The sequence below is a fragment of the Notolepis coatsorum genome, assembly GCF_963971535.1.
Source record: "Notolepis coatsorum genome assembly, chromosome: 19".
Taxonomy (NCBI): Eukaryota; Metazoa; Chordata; class Actinopteri; order Aulopiformes; family Paralepididae; genus Notolepis; species Notolepis coatsorum.
The window spans coordinates 78,850,903-78,868,201 of record NC_140183.1 but is presented as its reverse complement, the minus strand read 5'-3'; the positions used below and the strand labels follow the sequence as shown (position 1 = coordinate 78,868,201).

General features: G+C 44.0%; 1 protein-coding gene across 2 annotated transcripts in view; it reads left to right on the top strand.

Annotated features, from left to right (window-relative positions):
- kmt2bb (lysine (K)-specific methyltransferase 2Bb) overlaps positions 1–6,459 on the top strand; it is a 102,756-nt gene extending 96,297 nt beyond the window's left edge. For both annotated transcript variants that reach the window (XM_084336983.1, XM_084336982.1), the window contains exon 35: positions 4,481–6,459. In XM_084336983.1, coding sequence (XP_084193109.1) covers positions 4,481–4,756 — 276 coding nt within the window. In that variant the 3' untranslated portion in view covers positions 4,757–6,459. The remainder of the gene's footprint in view (positions 1–4,480) is intronic.
- The last annotated feature ends 10,840 nt before the right edge of the window (positions 6,460–17,299 follow it).

The following is a 17,299-nucleotide window of genomic DNA, read 5'->3' as shown; positions in this document are numbered from 1 at the left end:
TTCCGATCACAGATTTTTGAAATATTGATATCAAAGACGAGTTACGGCGTCTTCGGCAACTTGAGCATGGCGGGGAAGGACGCCTAAAAGCGTCTTCCGGCAGTTAAAGTGTTAATCAGAACGTTATTTGCGTTATCAATTGTTTTTAAGCTCAATAAACGTCTTTCTCCCATTTGTCCGGGAGATCTCTGGGTAACAGTACTGTATATTTGCATATCATATGTCACAAATGTAACATTACTATGTAGTATGTCATGTACCGTATGTCACTATGAATTGAAAACGGGGGACCCTGATGTAAACAAGACTAACGTCTTTCTCTGGTCTGCATCCTTTTAACAATTGTGTGTATTGAGCTGTACTTTCAATTCATCATAACATATATGACACACATGACATACAGATAGACAATACTGCTACATCTATACATTTATGACATACCAGATTTACAAATACAGTAGCCTATTGTTTGTGATACAAAAATAGTCTAAAAAGAGTACCGGTATATACATTTGACGAAGAAACTGTACATTGGAGGTGGGTGGGATGGGGGGGGTTGTAACTGTACATTGGATTATCGACAAAACCGTACTTGGTCCCAAGGAGAGGGTCTCGTGTATTAAATAAAGTTTTCATTCATTCATTCACTCTGGATCTTGTAAATCCAGTAGCAATACACACAATTGTTAAGGGGATGCAGACTAGAGAAAGGCGTTTGTCTTGTTTACATCATCAGGGTCCCCCATTTTCAATTCATAGTGACATTTATGACATACACAACATGCATGACATCATGACATTTGACATAGGGACATACATACCTTACAGGTATATAGTAATAGTACTGTTACATTTGTCACATATACGATATGCAAATATACAGTACTGATCCTAACAGTAAATATATACATATGATGAGGAGGAGACTGTACATTAGGAGGGGGTGAGTGGGTGGTATACAAATATATACAAACGGTGGGGAGGAGACTGTCCATTGTTGTTGTGGCATAATTGCGAAACGTGTTTAGTCCCTTGTTTGTATGATAACAAGCCGTTTAGTTCATTGTTCAAAGTAATGGGAAAAGGGTGCTAGCTCGCCATCAATCAGAAGCTAGCCACAAGACTTGCATTCACGCTCTCCAGCACACAGCCTCCCTGCCTGGCACAACAACCACAACAGTAGGGTCTATAGTCAGTCAGGACAGTAGGCTCTACAAGTAGGCTCCCTTAAAACGCTAACGCTATTAAAAAAAAATACAGTGGAGGTTAAATTAAGAATATGACTTGGTCAGAAAAAAAGTTCAGTCAGGAGATTTTTTTTTGCTTTAATCCCTGGGTATATTCATTAACACATTGTCCGCCATGCATTGTACCCATCCTTGGGCCCAGTCTGCCAGTGCTGTAACCCTGGGCCTAAAAGAAAAAATGGTTTGGTTCCGGTTGCCGACCGACCCTGCTGATTTAGGTGTGACCCAATTTATTTTATGAGTTTATAAAAAAAAAAAATAATAATAATAATAATACTTTTTATTTTTTTCTCAGTAAAGTTTCATAAAAATCTTAGTCAAACCTTTAGTATTATGGATATTAAACATGCTGGCAGAGTACATGCATCCATGTTGTCGTGAACATTTTAATTAAATAAAGAAATTCCCTATCCATAGTCGCCGTGGGAAAAAATTAAATAAATTCCCTACCTACCCATGGCCTTAACTGACAACCAACAGGAACCAAACAATATTTGCTTTTATGCCCTATGGAGATGTTTACCTTCTTTGCAGGGCTATAACTTTTTAAATATTATAGCTATATCGACATTACTATGGCCCATTCAACATCGGGTATCTATCGTTCCGGATGTGGGAACGTTATATTTTTTTTATTCATACATTGTCGTGTTAATACCGTCGTGAATATAAGTATGTTTTTAAGGTTTTCTGCAGTAATTCCTAAAACGCGAGTTATAGGCCCTGACGCATATGATGGATTATCGATTGGCGTTTCTTTCCTATACACGCTATATTAAAAAATTCAAATGTATGTGATCGGTATACATTATGCTTCATCATGCGTGAAGGAAAGAGGGGTGGGGGGTTTATAATTCCTTGATCGTTAGTAGCGTCTTTTTTTTACTATGGGTTGATACGTTGATCAGATGGATTGCCGTGAAATGAATAAACAATCGGGCTGAAAATAACATTAGATTACTCTTACCGTTCGCCGATGAGACTGGAGGAAAAATATTCCAATTATTTGACGTCGATCTGCTAGATCCATTTCCCATTTGTATGACGCAATAAACGGCAAAATCATATTGATTATTGCATTTCGAAAGCGATCCCAATGCACTTAAGTGATGCCTACAGGTCAGGTCTGGTCGCTTGCTCAGCGAAAGGCAGGAAGTGGTGAAGGCAGCGTGACCTCCCACGCGTTACACTTCACCAATGAGAGTCCTCGCTGCCAGGTGAAAAGAGAGCCGCTGGCTGTCTCTGCATGTGTCGGAGGAAGCATGTGGTAGACTTCAGGGTTCCCTTGTACCGACCAGTAGGGGGAACATGCGCACAACGACCAGGTAGGCGAGGGGGGGAATTGGCATAACGACTAAATTGGGATGGGGAGAAAAGCATAGAAAATCAGGCGGAGAAAAAGAGGGGGGAAAAAAATCGAACGTCAGTTAGAAAAACCCTGACGAAGTTCGAATCCCAAAAACAGGCTTCGGGGACAGCCTTATCATATAGATGTGTCTTCACATAGTCATAAAGGGGGGGGGGTCGTTTTACAAAGCTGCGATCTTTACCAAAAGCATGTTTTAGGTTCGGTAAAATACGACGCTGTGATCAATACAAAAGCATGTTTTAGGTTCGGTAAAAATAGACCGTACCTTTGTAAGAACGTACTCCAAAATGAATAATCCCAGTAGTTCCATCGCGATCGCCATTACCGGTGTACATCGGGCCTGGCTAGAATACGGAAAACAATAGGTTCCAGGCGAGCAAAACGGCAACAGAAGGCTGTGTACTGCTTCACTTTGCGGGGGAGGGGATTCATGCAGCCGGAGGTACTGAGGCACTCGGAGACAACTGAGAGACCCAGTTCAAAAGGTAGGCGATACTGCCACCTGTCGGGATTCGATCGTCATTGCAATTTTAACATAGGCAGCGTTGCCAGGGAGACACAGGCAGGTCCGCGCGAGTGTTTCGAATGGGGAAAATCGAAAAGAAATTATCTAAACCCGAACTATCTCGGGTTTAGATAGTATTAAGAGTAATATCTAATTGGGGCGTAGTTCTCCTTAAGAGTAATATTAAATTGCGGGTCGCGCACCACGTATACGCTCAGCGTAATCGCAACGTCATGGGTTCGAATCCGGCCCAGGACATGTGTTGCATGTCCTCCCCATCTCTCTCTCTCCCAATTTCCAAAATGTCTTGTCTAATAAAAATGCACTTAAAAAATGCCCTACAAAAAATAAAAAGTAATATTAAATTGGGTGTAGTTCCCCTTTAACACTTCCAGTGCCGTTCACGTAGAACTACGTTTCTGTCGTCCGATCGTTGAGTGCCGGAGACGTAGATCTGCGTCTTTTATTATCTATTGCCATTCATAATTCAGCGGGGCACCTTGTGCATACTGTTCTGAGTGTGTCTGAGCTGGCAGACGGTATTATACCGCCCTCTAATGCCTTCGGCCAGTAATGCACCTGTTAGAAATGGGTTGGTTTCTTTTTTCTACCGAGCTGCGGCATGGGGCGGGTCCTAAACACTCCGGCAAAACACACGCTTCTAGGGATGGTTTGGACTACTGACCCCGCCCGCCCGGTGAAGTGCAATGCCCAATAACGTCGGAGACAGGATCGCTGTGGATAACTGGAATGGCGATGAGATTATTGGATTCTTTTTTTTGCATTACTTCAGAGACCAGGTAAGGACACCATATATGAAAGCTTGCGTGAAGCTATCTGTGTTATAGCTGTTTGGCTGTATGCCGTTGGGTTGGAGGGGGGGGGGGGGGGCGCCGGTCTAAGCCACATTGCATGCGTGCACGATAAAGGATAATAGTGATGATCTAGCATTGATTTCAGGAAGATCCGATAATCAGGCGAAAAATGACGACATGTTTATTGAATTACACAAAAACGCTGTTTTCGTGTCTTTTCCCTGGAATTGCTCAGAAGCGGCCGGACTATGTTCATATTCAAAACTGTATAAAACGGAAATGTACGGATGAAAACATAATCTGTTTTTTGCACGTTGACCAGAAGCAGCTCAAGGAGACTCGACGGCGTTATTAGACCCATAGCTATACTATAAAATATAGGTTTAGGTCTACAAAGTACAACTACGTTTACATGGGGTTAATGGACGGCACTCGATGTGTTAAGAGTAATATTAAATTGGGCGTAGTTCTCCTTTAAGAGTAATAATAAAGGCGAAACCCAGCCTATGTGTTCATGGAACAATTTGCTTTACTCCTTCTGCAGGGCATTGGCTGTTACATGTTCCGCATCGATGACTTTGACGTGGTGGACGCCACCATGCACGGCAACGCGGCGCGGTTCATCAACCATTCCTGTGAGCCCAACTGCTACTCGCGGGTCATCAATGTGGAAGGCCAGAAGCACATCGTCATCTTCGCCCTGAGGAAGCTCTACAGGGGGGAGGAACTCACCTACGACTACAAGTTCCCCATCGAAGACGCCAGCAACAAGCTCGGCTGTAACTGCGGGGCCCGGAGGTGCCGGCGCTTTCTCAACTGAGCGCCGGGCGCGCGGACGAGGAGGATCCCGTTTACTGGTTGAGCCTTAAATTAAGGTTCCACCGGATGTAAGGCCCGGGGTGCGATCGGCGGTCGGCACAGCAGGGAAATAAGCCACTATGAGACTAGGAGAGGAGCGGGGTCGGAGGAAGAGGAGGCGGCGGCATGGACTGGGGAATATAGCTGCAAAGCAAACAAACTGTCGATGCGTGTCTTGCCTGCTTAATGTTCACGTTGGCCTATAGCCTAGATACACTTGCTAGTGGACAGTCTTACAACATACAGCTGGCTGAGCGAGATCACCACAGGTCTAGGGGCGTGGAGGAAGTGGCTACCATCAAAGTGTGGGGGCGAGATGTTGAACCATTGGGGGTTTTCCTGTTTCTACATTTATAGCACCAACGAATTTCATTGTGATACACACGTCAAGCCTTATCTTTCTGAATCATTGCCGATGACCTAAAGATAGAGTTGGAGAGTCCTTATCTATGATTGATTTCTTTGGGGGGGGAGACATGTCTATTCATAATCACGCTGGCTCCATCCCTCAGTGATGAGGGATCATGTAGCTTCTTCCTGTATGGTGGTGAAGTCAATTCTTGAGCCATATGCCTCCCCCACGACCACATCCGTTGTGTCTTTATTTTGAACGATATTTAACATTTCTCATCTTTGTAGATATTTTCCCCTTGAATAACCAGACAACCACGGTGCTAAGATTTTTTTTTTTTTTTGAAAGAGTCTTTCCGCGTCTTGGGCTTGGTTAGCAAGATGTCCTGCAAATCATGAAACGTATGCTCTCACACTGTATGTCACTTGGATACAAGTGTCCCCCTAAGTGGTATATATTTCCATGATGGTCTATTTCATCTGATCTCCTTCCCTCTCGCACACTGAAAGGGAAAGTTATCTGTTTAACGGTTTGAATCAATAACCATTAGTGTCATATTTAAAGACAGGAAATCAAGAACGTTTTGTTTGATGTACAGTGTATGTAGCAAACACTACCCAAGCCAAGAGTGAAAAGTTGAGATGGAAATCTGTGTCTTTTTATTTTTAAGTATATATTTTATTACTGTCGAGGCAAATGCTGATTACCTATTGCAATAATATTAAAGTCTTTGCTGTGCTACAGTCGCACACGCGTAGTCGACTAACAAGTTGACCGATCTCGAGCTCCGCTCCTCCCATCTCGAGCTCCGCCCCCTCTTCTTGGTCCTCCAATCGCTTCCGTAGAGACGAGCGGGGGCGATCGAGATGGGAAGAGCGGGGGTGGGGAAAGGGGGCGGAGCTCGAGGCAGGTCAATATCCATCTTTCTGAAACTACCCCCCTGCATTTCAAGTCGTACCGGGGGAGAAGCACTGTTGAAAAGAAAAGAGAGAAAAACTAAATAAAAAAGCATCGCCACTGAGTGTGTGCATTCACTTCCACCGGGCCGAAGCCTCCTCGGGGGGGGCCTCTGAGAAACTACCTGGCGTCACTACCGAGCGTCCGAGACGACCGCGCCGCGGTGCCGCCGCCACTCGATAGGATGACGTTCTCAGTTCAGAGTCTAGTTGGAAAAACGAATGCACTCGGCACCTTAATATGTTTAACATTGTAATTGGTTCGACGTTTCATCAACGCCGTCTCGTCATTCGTGAGAATAATCAAATCCACACTGTTATCCAAATCAATGGAGAGAGGAGAGAGAGAGAGAGAGAGAGAGAAAAAAAAGAGATTGCTGGAGCTCTAGAATAGTTATATTTATTCATGATTCTATTCAGATTTTGGAGTTCTGTGCTTTGTATAAATGGTGGCGGTCTAGTTTATTGGGAGCTCCTCCCCTTTCTGTTTTTGTTTACACTTGATTTCCCTTTTTATTTTTATTTGTTTTCACTCTTTTACTTGAATCTTGTTTTGGGACAGTTGTGTATTGCATTTACGCCTTTATAAGAGACATTATTCTAAAGCAGGTCTTTTTTTTAAAAAGTATTTTGTATTTTATTATTTCATTGTTATAAACGTTTTCGTGGACAGAGTACTGAAGGCCTTAGTATCACCCCCCCCCCCCCCCCCCCCCCACACACGGAGAAGAGCATCATCTGCCCTTCCAAGCCCCATGCTCTTCTTTCCATTTGATTTGTTTCTGTGTCCCCCCCTTCGTCTCATTCAAATACGCAACTCTTTCTAAGTAGGAGCCAAGTGTTGTCCGTAGGAAATGTAATGCTTATTCTTCCCCTCCCTGCACGGTCGACCGCCAGGCACGGAGCCCCGGGTAAATCATGCGTCAATCATCCAGCTGAAAAACAAGAGCAGAGTCACTCCCAACTACTTGCAAGGATTCTACCTCAGTTGTTTAAAACCGATGTTCGGGAATACTAATGCAAAAAAGAGGACGACAATTTAAAGAGTAGCTTGGTTTAATGTCCTACAGAGCTGGCCTGTGTGTGTGTGTGTGCGATGAAGGATGCAAAGCACTAGTCAAAACCTGAAGTTACCACGACCATCTCTCCCAGAACCTGTTCAGAAAGCTGTATGTTCTATATAGTAGGGTTATTTTAAAGTATAAAAAGTGTAAAAGACATAAAAATGAGAATATGTGTGAACTTTAAATATGCGTCTTTGTTACCTTGTACAAATAAACCCTGAGTTTGTAAATACTTGTATACATATTTCTAAACCTGTTTAATTTTTCTATGCACTTTTTTTATTTATAATGTTATTTGCTTAATAAAGATGTTAAGATGTTTGAACAAATCAAAACCATCTCTTGTATGAAGTCAAAGTGAGTTGGAATAATACTGGAAGAAATGCTGAACACGCAGACTGATGGGGATTATTACCAGAATGACCTACTGTAGGGTAAACCATCCAGGGAGGGGCAACTGGCGGCCCTCACCGACGCTCCATGCGGCTCCAGGCCAAACATTTTTTTTTTTTTTTTTTTTTTTTTTTTTTGCATTCAACTTAGAGGTTGGCAGTCAACTACGGCTCCTTCCGATCGGGTCAGCCCTAGTGTGGACATATTCAACGCTGTTGAATGTGCCGTGCAGCAATATGGGGGGTTTGATAAACTGTCCGCTGTTGTTACCGATGGTCTGGAGCACCCGCAATGAAAGGAAAACACAGGATTCGCCGGGCTTCTAAAAGGCAGAGTGGCGTTGAGTGTCCAATGCTGCACTGCATTATACATCAGGTAAGTTTGCTAACATAATTTCCATCTATTGTGGGTCACTAATAATCAGGGGTGCAGTGGTCATGCCACGCGGTACCAGCACTTTTCTGAGCAGAAGTACGCGCACGGATGTGCACGTGCGCGCACACAAAAATTAAACGTTATTTCATCTGATGCAGATCGCATGCACAAACATTGAAGTTGACATTCCTTCTATTGTGCGCCAACAGGAGATACCACAAGTGTCTCATTAAAGACGGAACCATTATTGACCCACTGTGGGGGAGGGTGAATGTCATGCCAGTTTGATAAAGGGTCAATGGGAGGCATGTAGAATTGCACAAAAAGGAATTCATTATTCTGATGAGTATTGCACTTGGCTACTTGTTTACTTTGATAGTGTTCAGATAACACTGAAATGCATGTTATGGATATGAAGCACTCCGGAATGTTTTGTTTAGTAGCAGGATAAAGGTTTATACATTTAACAATCATTTATTATTGCACTTTTGATTTACTGTTGTAGTGAAATGCAGCAGGAATGCTGCTTTGTGTTTGTTGAGCAGTGGGCTTTAAGTTCATACATTTATTTTAATAGAAGCCTTAATTATAATTTGTCATTTTTGTATATATTTGGGTTACACAGCAATACTTTCAAATTCAGCTGTATTTATAAATTCATAAAGTTGAAATTAAGCATTACTAAATGCGTTCGAAATGGAATAAAAACGAAGTTACAACAAATTATAATTGTTTATATGCCTTATTTATCACATCTGTGACTATTATGGGCTATTTGAGTGATGGGGTACTACTGGTGGGACTGCCGATAAACAATGCGGCCCCCCAGATTGAGTGTGGAAATGTAGTGGCTCTCACCATATACAAAGTTGCCCACCCCTGTATAAAGGTTATATATGGGGTAAACCATGTCATATTTGAAAAACTATACCAGGCAGGAAACGGGAAGGTGCTTGTTCGTGTGGGATATGGACAGTAGATATTCAAGATTCGAGAGATTTATTCGTCACATACATACACAAGGCATGTAGTGAAATGAAGGTGGCCATTGTGATTGTGCAAAAAATACAAATGATAAAAAGTACTAAGATAAAATACAATACAATGCTAAGCTTGTTGTCGACGCTCAACCATGTACAATTATTGTGTTGAATGAGCATGGAATTCTGTGTTCCTCAATTACATCCTCATTTAAAAGAACACGCCAACATTTTGGGAAATTAGCTTACCGTCTTCTCCAGAGAGCGAAGAAGATAGATGCCCGTTTCCTCTGTGTGTTCAGTGAATGGAAGCTGACATGGAAACAGGCATCTATCTTCTTGTCTCTCTGGAGAAGACGGTAAGCTAATTTCCCCAAATGTTGGTGTGTTCTTTTAAATGAGGATGTGGTTTAGTCTACGAACTACATAAGATAGGTCTTTATTGTCTGTTGATACAGAAATTTGTTTTGTGTCGGAACACACAATATTGCGTTACAAAAAAAAAGAACATAGGACAACCATGTTACAGTAAAGACACAGGGACAAGACATCAGAGAAACAACCCCTTCTTTCCCTCCCAACTAACATTCTTTTGATTCACAGTCCCATAAGTCCAAGGTTATTTTGAATTTGCACAACCTGTGTTATGTTGCACTGTCCCGTGTAGGTTGGACCACATTTCTCTCCTGCTTGTCCCGTAGCGTGGCCTCTGAGCTCTCGGACCACTGCTTCACCTGAGGCTCTGGCGACACGACAGCCTCTCGGGCTCGTTGTTTGTAGCTTGGTAAAAGAAATATGGCGTCGTGATCTGATTTACCTAGCGGAGGGGCTGGCACTGCCTTATAGCCCTGTTTGAAAGGGGTGTAGCAGTGATCCAACGTGTTTCCCCCCTAGTTGTGCATTTGATGTGTTGGAAAAAGTTTGGCATAACTTTTTTCAAGTTAGCCTTGTTGAAGTCACCGGCTACGATCATAGCCGCGTCCGGATGTTTGTTTTGGTGTTGATTCAAATAGTCCTGTAGGTCGGCCAGAGCTCTGGCGGTGTCGGCTTGCGGTGGAATGTAAACTGCAGTTGTTATGATGGCTGTGAATTACCGGGGGAGATAGAACGGGCGACAAAGGATGGACAAATGTTCAAGGTCCGGCGAGCAGGAGCGGGAAAGAATCTTCACCTCCTTGGGACTGCACCAGCCGTTGTTAGTGAGGAAGCAAACCCCTCCGCCAACAGACTTCCCTGACTCTTCAGTTCGGTCAGCTCGGAAGACGGAGAAGGAATCCGATGGGATGATGTTTTGATCCGGAGTTGCTGGCTTCAACCATGTCTCTGTGAAACATAGTATGTTGCAGTCCCTCACATCGCGTTGGAATCGAATCCTTGCACGGAGTCTATCTTATTCTCCAGCGATCGTACATTTGCCAACAGAATCGATGGGATCGCCGGCCGGTAAGCAGAACTTTTTAGCCTTATTCTGATTCCACTTCACCGTCCCCTGTGCTTCCTCTTGATCCTGCCGCCTTTTTTTTGTATCCTCTTTTTCTCCGCCTGATTTTCTATGCTTTTTCCTCCCATCCCAATTTAGTCGTTATGCCAATTCCCCCCCTCCCCTACCTGGTCGTTGTGCGCATGTTCCCCCTACTGGTCGGTACAAGGGAACCCTGAAGTCTACCACATGCTTCCTCCGACACATGCAGAGACAGCCAGCGGCTCTCTTTTCACCTGGCAGCGAGGACTCTCATTGGTGAAGTGTAACCCGTGGGAGGTCACGCTGCCTTCACCACTTCCTGCCTTTCGCTGAGCAGGCGCCCAGACCTGACCTGTAGGTGTCGCTGTCCACAACGCCAGATTACCACCCACGACTTCCCTCCCGCTAACTCAGCCAAACAAGTTAGTATGACGATCGGCCCAAGCCGCAGGCAATGCTGACTCCGGGAGTCGAGACCGCACCCTCTTGCATTGGTGACGAGCGCAATCTCCGCTACGCCTCAATCCTGCCGCCTTTTCTATTTCTCTTTGTCTTTGTCCCGTCTGATCTCTGATGGCCAATCTTGGCAAAAAGTGTCGTTAAATTCTTCTTCCAGTCCGGAGTTTAATTCCATGAGTGCCTGGCGGTCGTACGACGTCCATGCCAGCGTGGTTTTTATAAGAAAAGTATCAACAATAAACATAATAACAAAGTGTGTACAATCTTTGCAGAGCAAAACCAACAGCGACTGACCTCGGTCGCGCCATCCTCTCGCGAATTGTAAGAAAATCCAATGTCAGAAGTGCTGCTATGATGCCCAGATTTCACCAAGGGGATCAATAAAGGAATATCTTATTTTATCTTATGATACAGACACTATGCTTTTCCATTGACAAATAACAATAAATGAACAAATAATGATGTATTTGTTAATTCACAACAATTTGTGAAATACAGTTTTCACTCACTTAAGGGTGGGTGATGCACCAGAATGGATGGTAAGTCGACTGCATTTATATAGTGCTTTTATCCAAAGTGCTCTACAACTTATGCCTCACTTAACACTAGCACAGCCATGGAGAAAATGACACTAATTCCCGCCGGGAATGGGTCAGATGACCCGACAGCCTTTAGAATGGAGATGGATTCAGATTCAGATTCAGACAACTTTATTGGTCCCGCGTGGGGCAATTCATATTTGCAGCTTACAAGCAACAAAGACAAACAAACAACAAAACATCTCAACGACAGCACGGCAAATAAAAAGAGAAACACTCATGTGATACAATCCAGCAATAAAAGTAAAAGTAAAAAAAAAAACTGGGAGGGAGAGAAGGGAGGGAGGGTCAATGAGGGAGGGAGGCAGGGAGAAGGAGAAAGAGAGGGAGGGAGAGAGAAAGGGAGGGAGGGAGAGGAAGTGAGAAGGAGGGAGAGGGAGGTATAGAGGGAGGGAGAGAAAGGGAGGGGGGAGTGAAAGGGAGAGAGTGAAAGGGAGGGAGGGTCAAGGAGGGAGGGAGGTGGCCGCTCAGCAGAAATAGCTGAAATAACGTTCTAATTCAATTTTCCTGAAGTCATTTTGAAATTTCAGAAACCGTGCCAGATAAAACGGGTACTTTTAAGAAAAGTCATTGAGTGACAGAGCTGGAGCTCGACGAGTGACGAGGATACATTTATTGAAAATGCCTAGGGGTCATGTGACCCCTTGTCGGCTGTGCTAGTGTTAAGTTGTAAGTTGTGTAAAGAATAATATCCACAATATAAAAAAATAATGAATTAAGAGGTCCTTAATTCAACATGTCACAACATATCATTCACTCACCATGAACTGACCATGCAACTGCGACTTCTCATCAGGATTAGGTGTCTTGCTCAAGGACACTTGACTCCATGAGCTGGAATCGAACCACAACCTTCTGATTACTTATCTTATCACTCTACCTCCTGAGCCACTGTCGCCACCCAACCAGAATAAATTATACACTGGTAGAAATGTCCTCATATAAATTCTTCTGGCAGGGAACACAGAGAACTGCTGACCATTAGCTTTTTACTTGACGCCAAGCACGTCTCTTATTGACTGCTGTTACATTCACTGCCAAGTTACAGCGACAGCACACGTCCAGTCGATAAAGCACGGCATCTGTAATATGCAGGAGATTGGGATTGTTTGTGTCCTTGGTATGACATCACAAAGGGTAATACTTGTGATTGGCTTGTTTAATCTGAAGAGCCCTTGTCGGGTTACAAAACAGCCAGGCGGTTTTTTCCCCACACCTAGAAAGAACAGAGTTATCCACACCAAGAGGTACTGTGTCTGATACTAGTAAGTAACATTTTATACATGTTAATCTTAACAAGAACATGCAGAAATCTACAGTAGTTTATTAAAGTGATCTAACTGTGTTCTTTTGATGTGATGTATATGATATGATGAATCAAGGACCATCACCCTCTCATACAGTATGTGTTTTAATCATCATTTTGTGTTTTCTTGAATTCATATTACTGTGGTTATTATTCTTTACACACCAGCAGATTTCTGATGGAAGACCTAAATGTATGTTTTTGAATCTGACAGAGATGGCAGCTCGCTGGGCAGTTCTTGCACTAGTGGTGGTCAGCTGTGTGTTGGGGGTCCATTCATGGCGCTCCGATGAAGTAGAAGCAGCCAACTTTGGCATTGAAACCCACAACCTCCAGAGCAAGAGTGCCTATGCTTATAAAGTCGTCAGCATTGTGTCAGATTATATCCAGGTTTGTAGTGAAATGCTCTTCAAAGCAAAAGCTAAAAGTCCAGTATGTCCTGGGACTGTCACTCAGCTGTTACTTAAATATATGTTTCCTAATTATTTCAGTTATTTCATTCATGGCTGAGCAGCAAACATTTTGTATATTATATCTTCTTCTTCTATTGTATCTGGTGTCTCCGTTGAGTTGTTCTCCCGCTATCTTAACTGGTTGATACAGAAGTTGTACATGCAGTATATATATGCCATTGCCTCCTACTATACTTACTTACTTACTTACGCCTATCGCTCCTTTTGGGGGAGCATAGGCTGTCGACAACAGTTCGCCAGGGTCCTCTGTCCTGTGCTTTGCTTTCCAGCTGTTTCCATGTCAGTCCGCTCTGTGTGATGTCTGTCTCCAAGTCCCTGCGCCAGGTGTTCTTGGGCCGGCCTCTCTTCCTTTTGCCTTGGGGGTTCCATCTAAGGGCCTGTCTGGTGGTGCTGGTGTTTGGTTTGCGTAGTGTGTGGCCGATCCATCCCCACTTTCTTCTCTTGATTTGTTCTTCCACTGGTTGTTCGCCCGTTCTCTGCCAGAGATCATTGTTACTGATGGTATCTGGCCAGTGGATGTTCAGGATCCGCCTCAGGCATCTGTTGATGAATGACTGCACTCTAGTCATTGTGATCTTGGTTGTCCTCCACGTCTCTGATCCGTATAAGAGTACTGGCTTGATGTTGGATTTGAATAGTCTGATCTTTGTCTGCTGACTGATCACCTTGGAGCTCCAGATGTTCTTTAGTTGGATGTATGAGGCCCTTGCCTTGCTGATTCTTGCTCTGACATCTGCCTCTGTGCCACCCTTCCTATCTATGATGCTACCTAGGTAGGTGAAGGATTCTACTTCCTCAAGTGCTGTTCCCTCCAGGTTTACTGGGTCTTTGTTGTTTGTGTTGATCTTGAGTATTTTGGTCTTTCCTTGGTGGATGTTGAGGCCTAGTTGTGTTGAGGTGTCTGCCAGTATGTTAGTCTTCTCCTGCATCTGTTGTCGACTGTGGGATAGTAGGGCAAGGTCGTCTGCGAAGTCTAGGTCGTCCAGTTGTGTTGTGAGTGTCCACTGGATCCCGTTTCTCCTCTGTGCTGTTGTGGTCTTCAATATCCAGTCGATGGCCAGGAGGAAGAGGAAAGGGGACAGGATACCACCTTGCCTTACTCCGGTCTTCACTTGGAAGCTTTGTGTGAGCTGTCCGCTGTGTATGACTCTGCAGGTCATTCCTTCATAGGAGTTCCTCATGATGTTGACAAGCTTTTCTGGTATGCCGTAGTGTCGAAGCAGTTTCCAGAGGGTGTTTCTGTGGAGGCTGTCAAATGCCTTCTCATAGTCTACGAAGTTGATGTATAGTGGAGAGTTCCATTCCAATGATTGCTCGACTATGATTCGGAGGGTTGCAATCTGGTCCACACATGATCTATTGGGCCGGAAGCCTGCCTGCTGGTCTCTTAGCTGCGGATCCACCGCTTTCTTTATTCGTTCGAGGAGGATTCTGTTGAAGATTTTTCCTGGCACTGATAAAAGCATGATTCCTCTATAGTTGTGGCATTGGCTGAGGTCTCCTTTCTTAGGTATTTGGACCAAGTAGCCTTCTTTCCAATCTGTTGGCCCTTCCTCTTTCTCCCAGATCTTCTCAAACAGAGGGTGTAGCATCTCTACCGAGGTGTCTATGTCTGCCTTCAGTGCCTCTGCAGGGATGTTGTCTGGTCCTGCTGCCTTACTATTCTTTAGTTGTGCAATGGCCTGTTGGATTTCCTGCTTGCTGGGCTTTCCACAGTTGATGACTGTCAGTCTCCGCAGGTTGAATGTCTGGGGGGTTAGGTGGTGTCGGTCTATTCAGGAGTTCTTCAAAATACTCTGCCCCTCTTGCTGTTGGTCCAGTCTTGTGATGATCTTTCCTTCCTTGTTTTTGATTGGTCTTTCTGGTCTGCTCCTTCATGTTTCCTTTTGCTGCTGCCTCTTCTGCTTCTTTAGCCAGGTTGTCAATGTAGTTTCGCTTGTCCTTCTTGGCATTTCTTTTGACCTTTCTGTTTGCCTGAGTGTACTCTCTTTGGGCTTTTGCCTTGGTTGCCCTTGTTCTGCTGTTGTTAACTTCTGCCTTTTTCTGTCTCCTTTCTTCTATGTTGCGTAGTGTTTCTGCTGATATCCACTCTTTATGGTGTCTCTTCTTTATTCCTATCACTTCCTTACATGTTGTTGTGCGAGTTTCCCTTATCCTTTCCCATTGGTCTTGCTGGTCTCCTTCGTCACTGCTTAGATCTTGCAAGGCTTGATATCTATTCTTCAGCTTCAGTGTGAACACTTCTCTTATCTGTGTGTCTTTTAAGAGGTGGACATTGAATATCTGTTTTGATGTTGTTTCCATCCAGTGTTTCTTCAGTTTCAACTTGAGCGTAGCGCTTAGTAGGTGGTGGTCTGATGCTATGTCTGCTCCTCGCCTTACTCGTATGTCTTGTAGTGATCTCCTGAACTTGCTGGTTATGCAGAAGTGGTCTATCTGGTTCTCGGTCACTCCATCCGGTGATACCCAGGTTGCCTTGTGGATCCTCTTATGTGGGAAGAGGCTTCCTCCGACAACCAGGTTGTTCAGGGCACAGGTGTCCACGAATCTCTCTCCATTCTCATTCATTTATCCTAGGCCATGCTTTCCCATAACTTTTTCGAAGCCTGTGTTGAATGCTGATGTCTTTTCCTTTTTGTTGTTCCAGGATGCTCTGTAGTCTGTTGTAGAAATAATCATTTTTTCCATCATCGCTGTCATTGGTTGGTGCATAGCATTGTATCACGTTCAACTTGATTTTCCTCTTCTTGGTTCTGAAGGTGGCTGTTATAATTCTTGATCCATGTGCCTCCCATCCAATCGGTGCTTTCTTTGCTGTTGTCGGTGTGAGGGGCTTTGTCTTCTTCGTGCACAGAGTAGAGTAGCAGCTCTCCTGTCTGCAGTCTTTGTTGTCCAGATTGCGTCCATCGTGACTCACTAATTCCTAAAAAGTCTAGTTTGTATCTCTTCATTTCTGCTGCTACTTGTATGGTTTTTCCGGTCTCATACAAGGTCCTGACGTTCCATGTTCCAATTCGTATGTCTCTGGTTGACAGAAGGGGTTTCGACTCTGTGACTTCTGTGACTTGACAGCTTTCATCACACAGCGTCATATTTCCTCTCATTGAGGATCCTTCTTCTTCCAGGGCTGAGGTCTGTTCTGTTGTCGTCGTTTTTGTAACGGTTTGTTTTTCTACGGGATGGGGTTGTTGGCCCCACGCCCAACCCCCATCTCTGGGGGAGGGTTTTGGAGTTGGCTTGTTAGTCCTCTTCCCACGCCTATTGTCTTCCAGGTGATGGATTGCAGCCTCATACCACATGAGGCCAGACAGGCTGAGGGTTGTGTACAAGCTGTCTCGGCACGTCAAGCCCAACCAACTCCTGCTACTGTGTATTGAAAGCTGCACTAGGCGAGCTAACCCTACCAGCAACGCAAGACAGGCCTCCTACTATAGTCTACCCATATAACTCATGTATGATAGCATGTACAATAGTGCTGTATATACCGGACATATACATTTATATATTTATATTTACTGCATAGTATATATCCATCCATATCTGTCTGAATATGCCTGCAAATAATAATTCTATATACCTACTTATACACCTGCATATAATCCATACAACTCTGCATGATAGCATGTACAATAATGCTGTATATACCGTATAAATATATATTTATTCTTACATGTATATATACCTACTGTAGGAATGTAATAATGAAATATTTACTCATGAATGTAATAACCTTGTAAGGGTCCACCTGTCCCAGGACCTTTCTCCCCTGTCTGTACTCCTCAAGAGCCCCCACATTTTCACATTCTCTCCCATGGTCTCCCTCCACTCATGAACAATATTCCTCCGCCTATTCTAGGACCCTTCTCTCCTCTCTGTACTCCTCAACAACCCCCACCTTTACCCCCACCTTTGCACAGACATTTCCCATCTGTACCTCCCCCTGCTGGACATTCATCTGAACTTCATCTGAGTCACAAATGTAACAGTACTGTGTATACCTGTATGTCATGTACCCCCCTGAAATATATTAATCCGTTATCACGAGAAAACGGACTTCATTATGTTGAGATAACGAAATAATAAGTC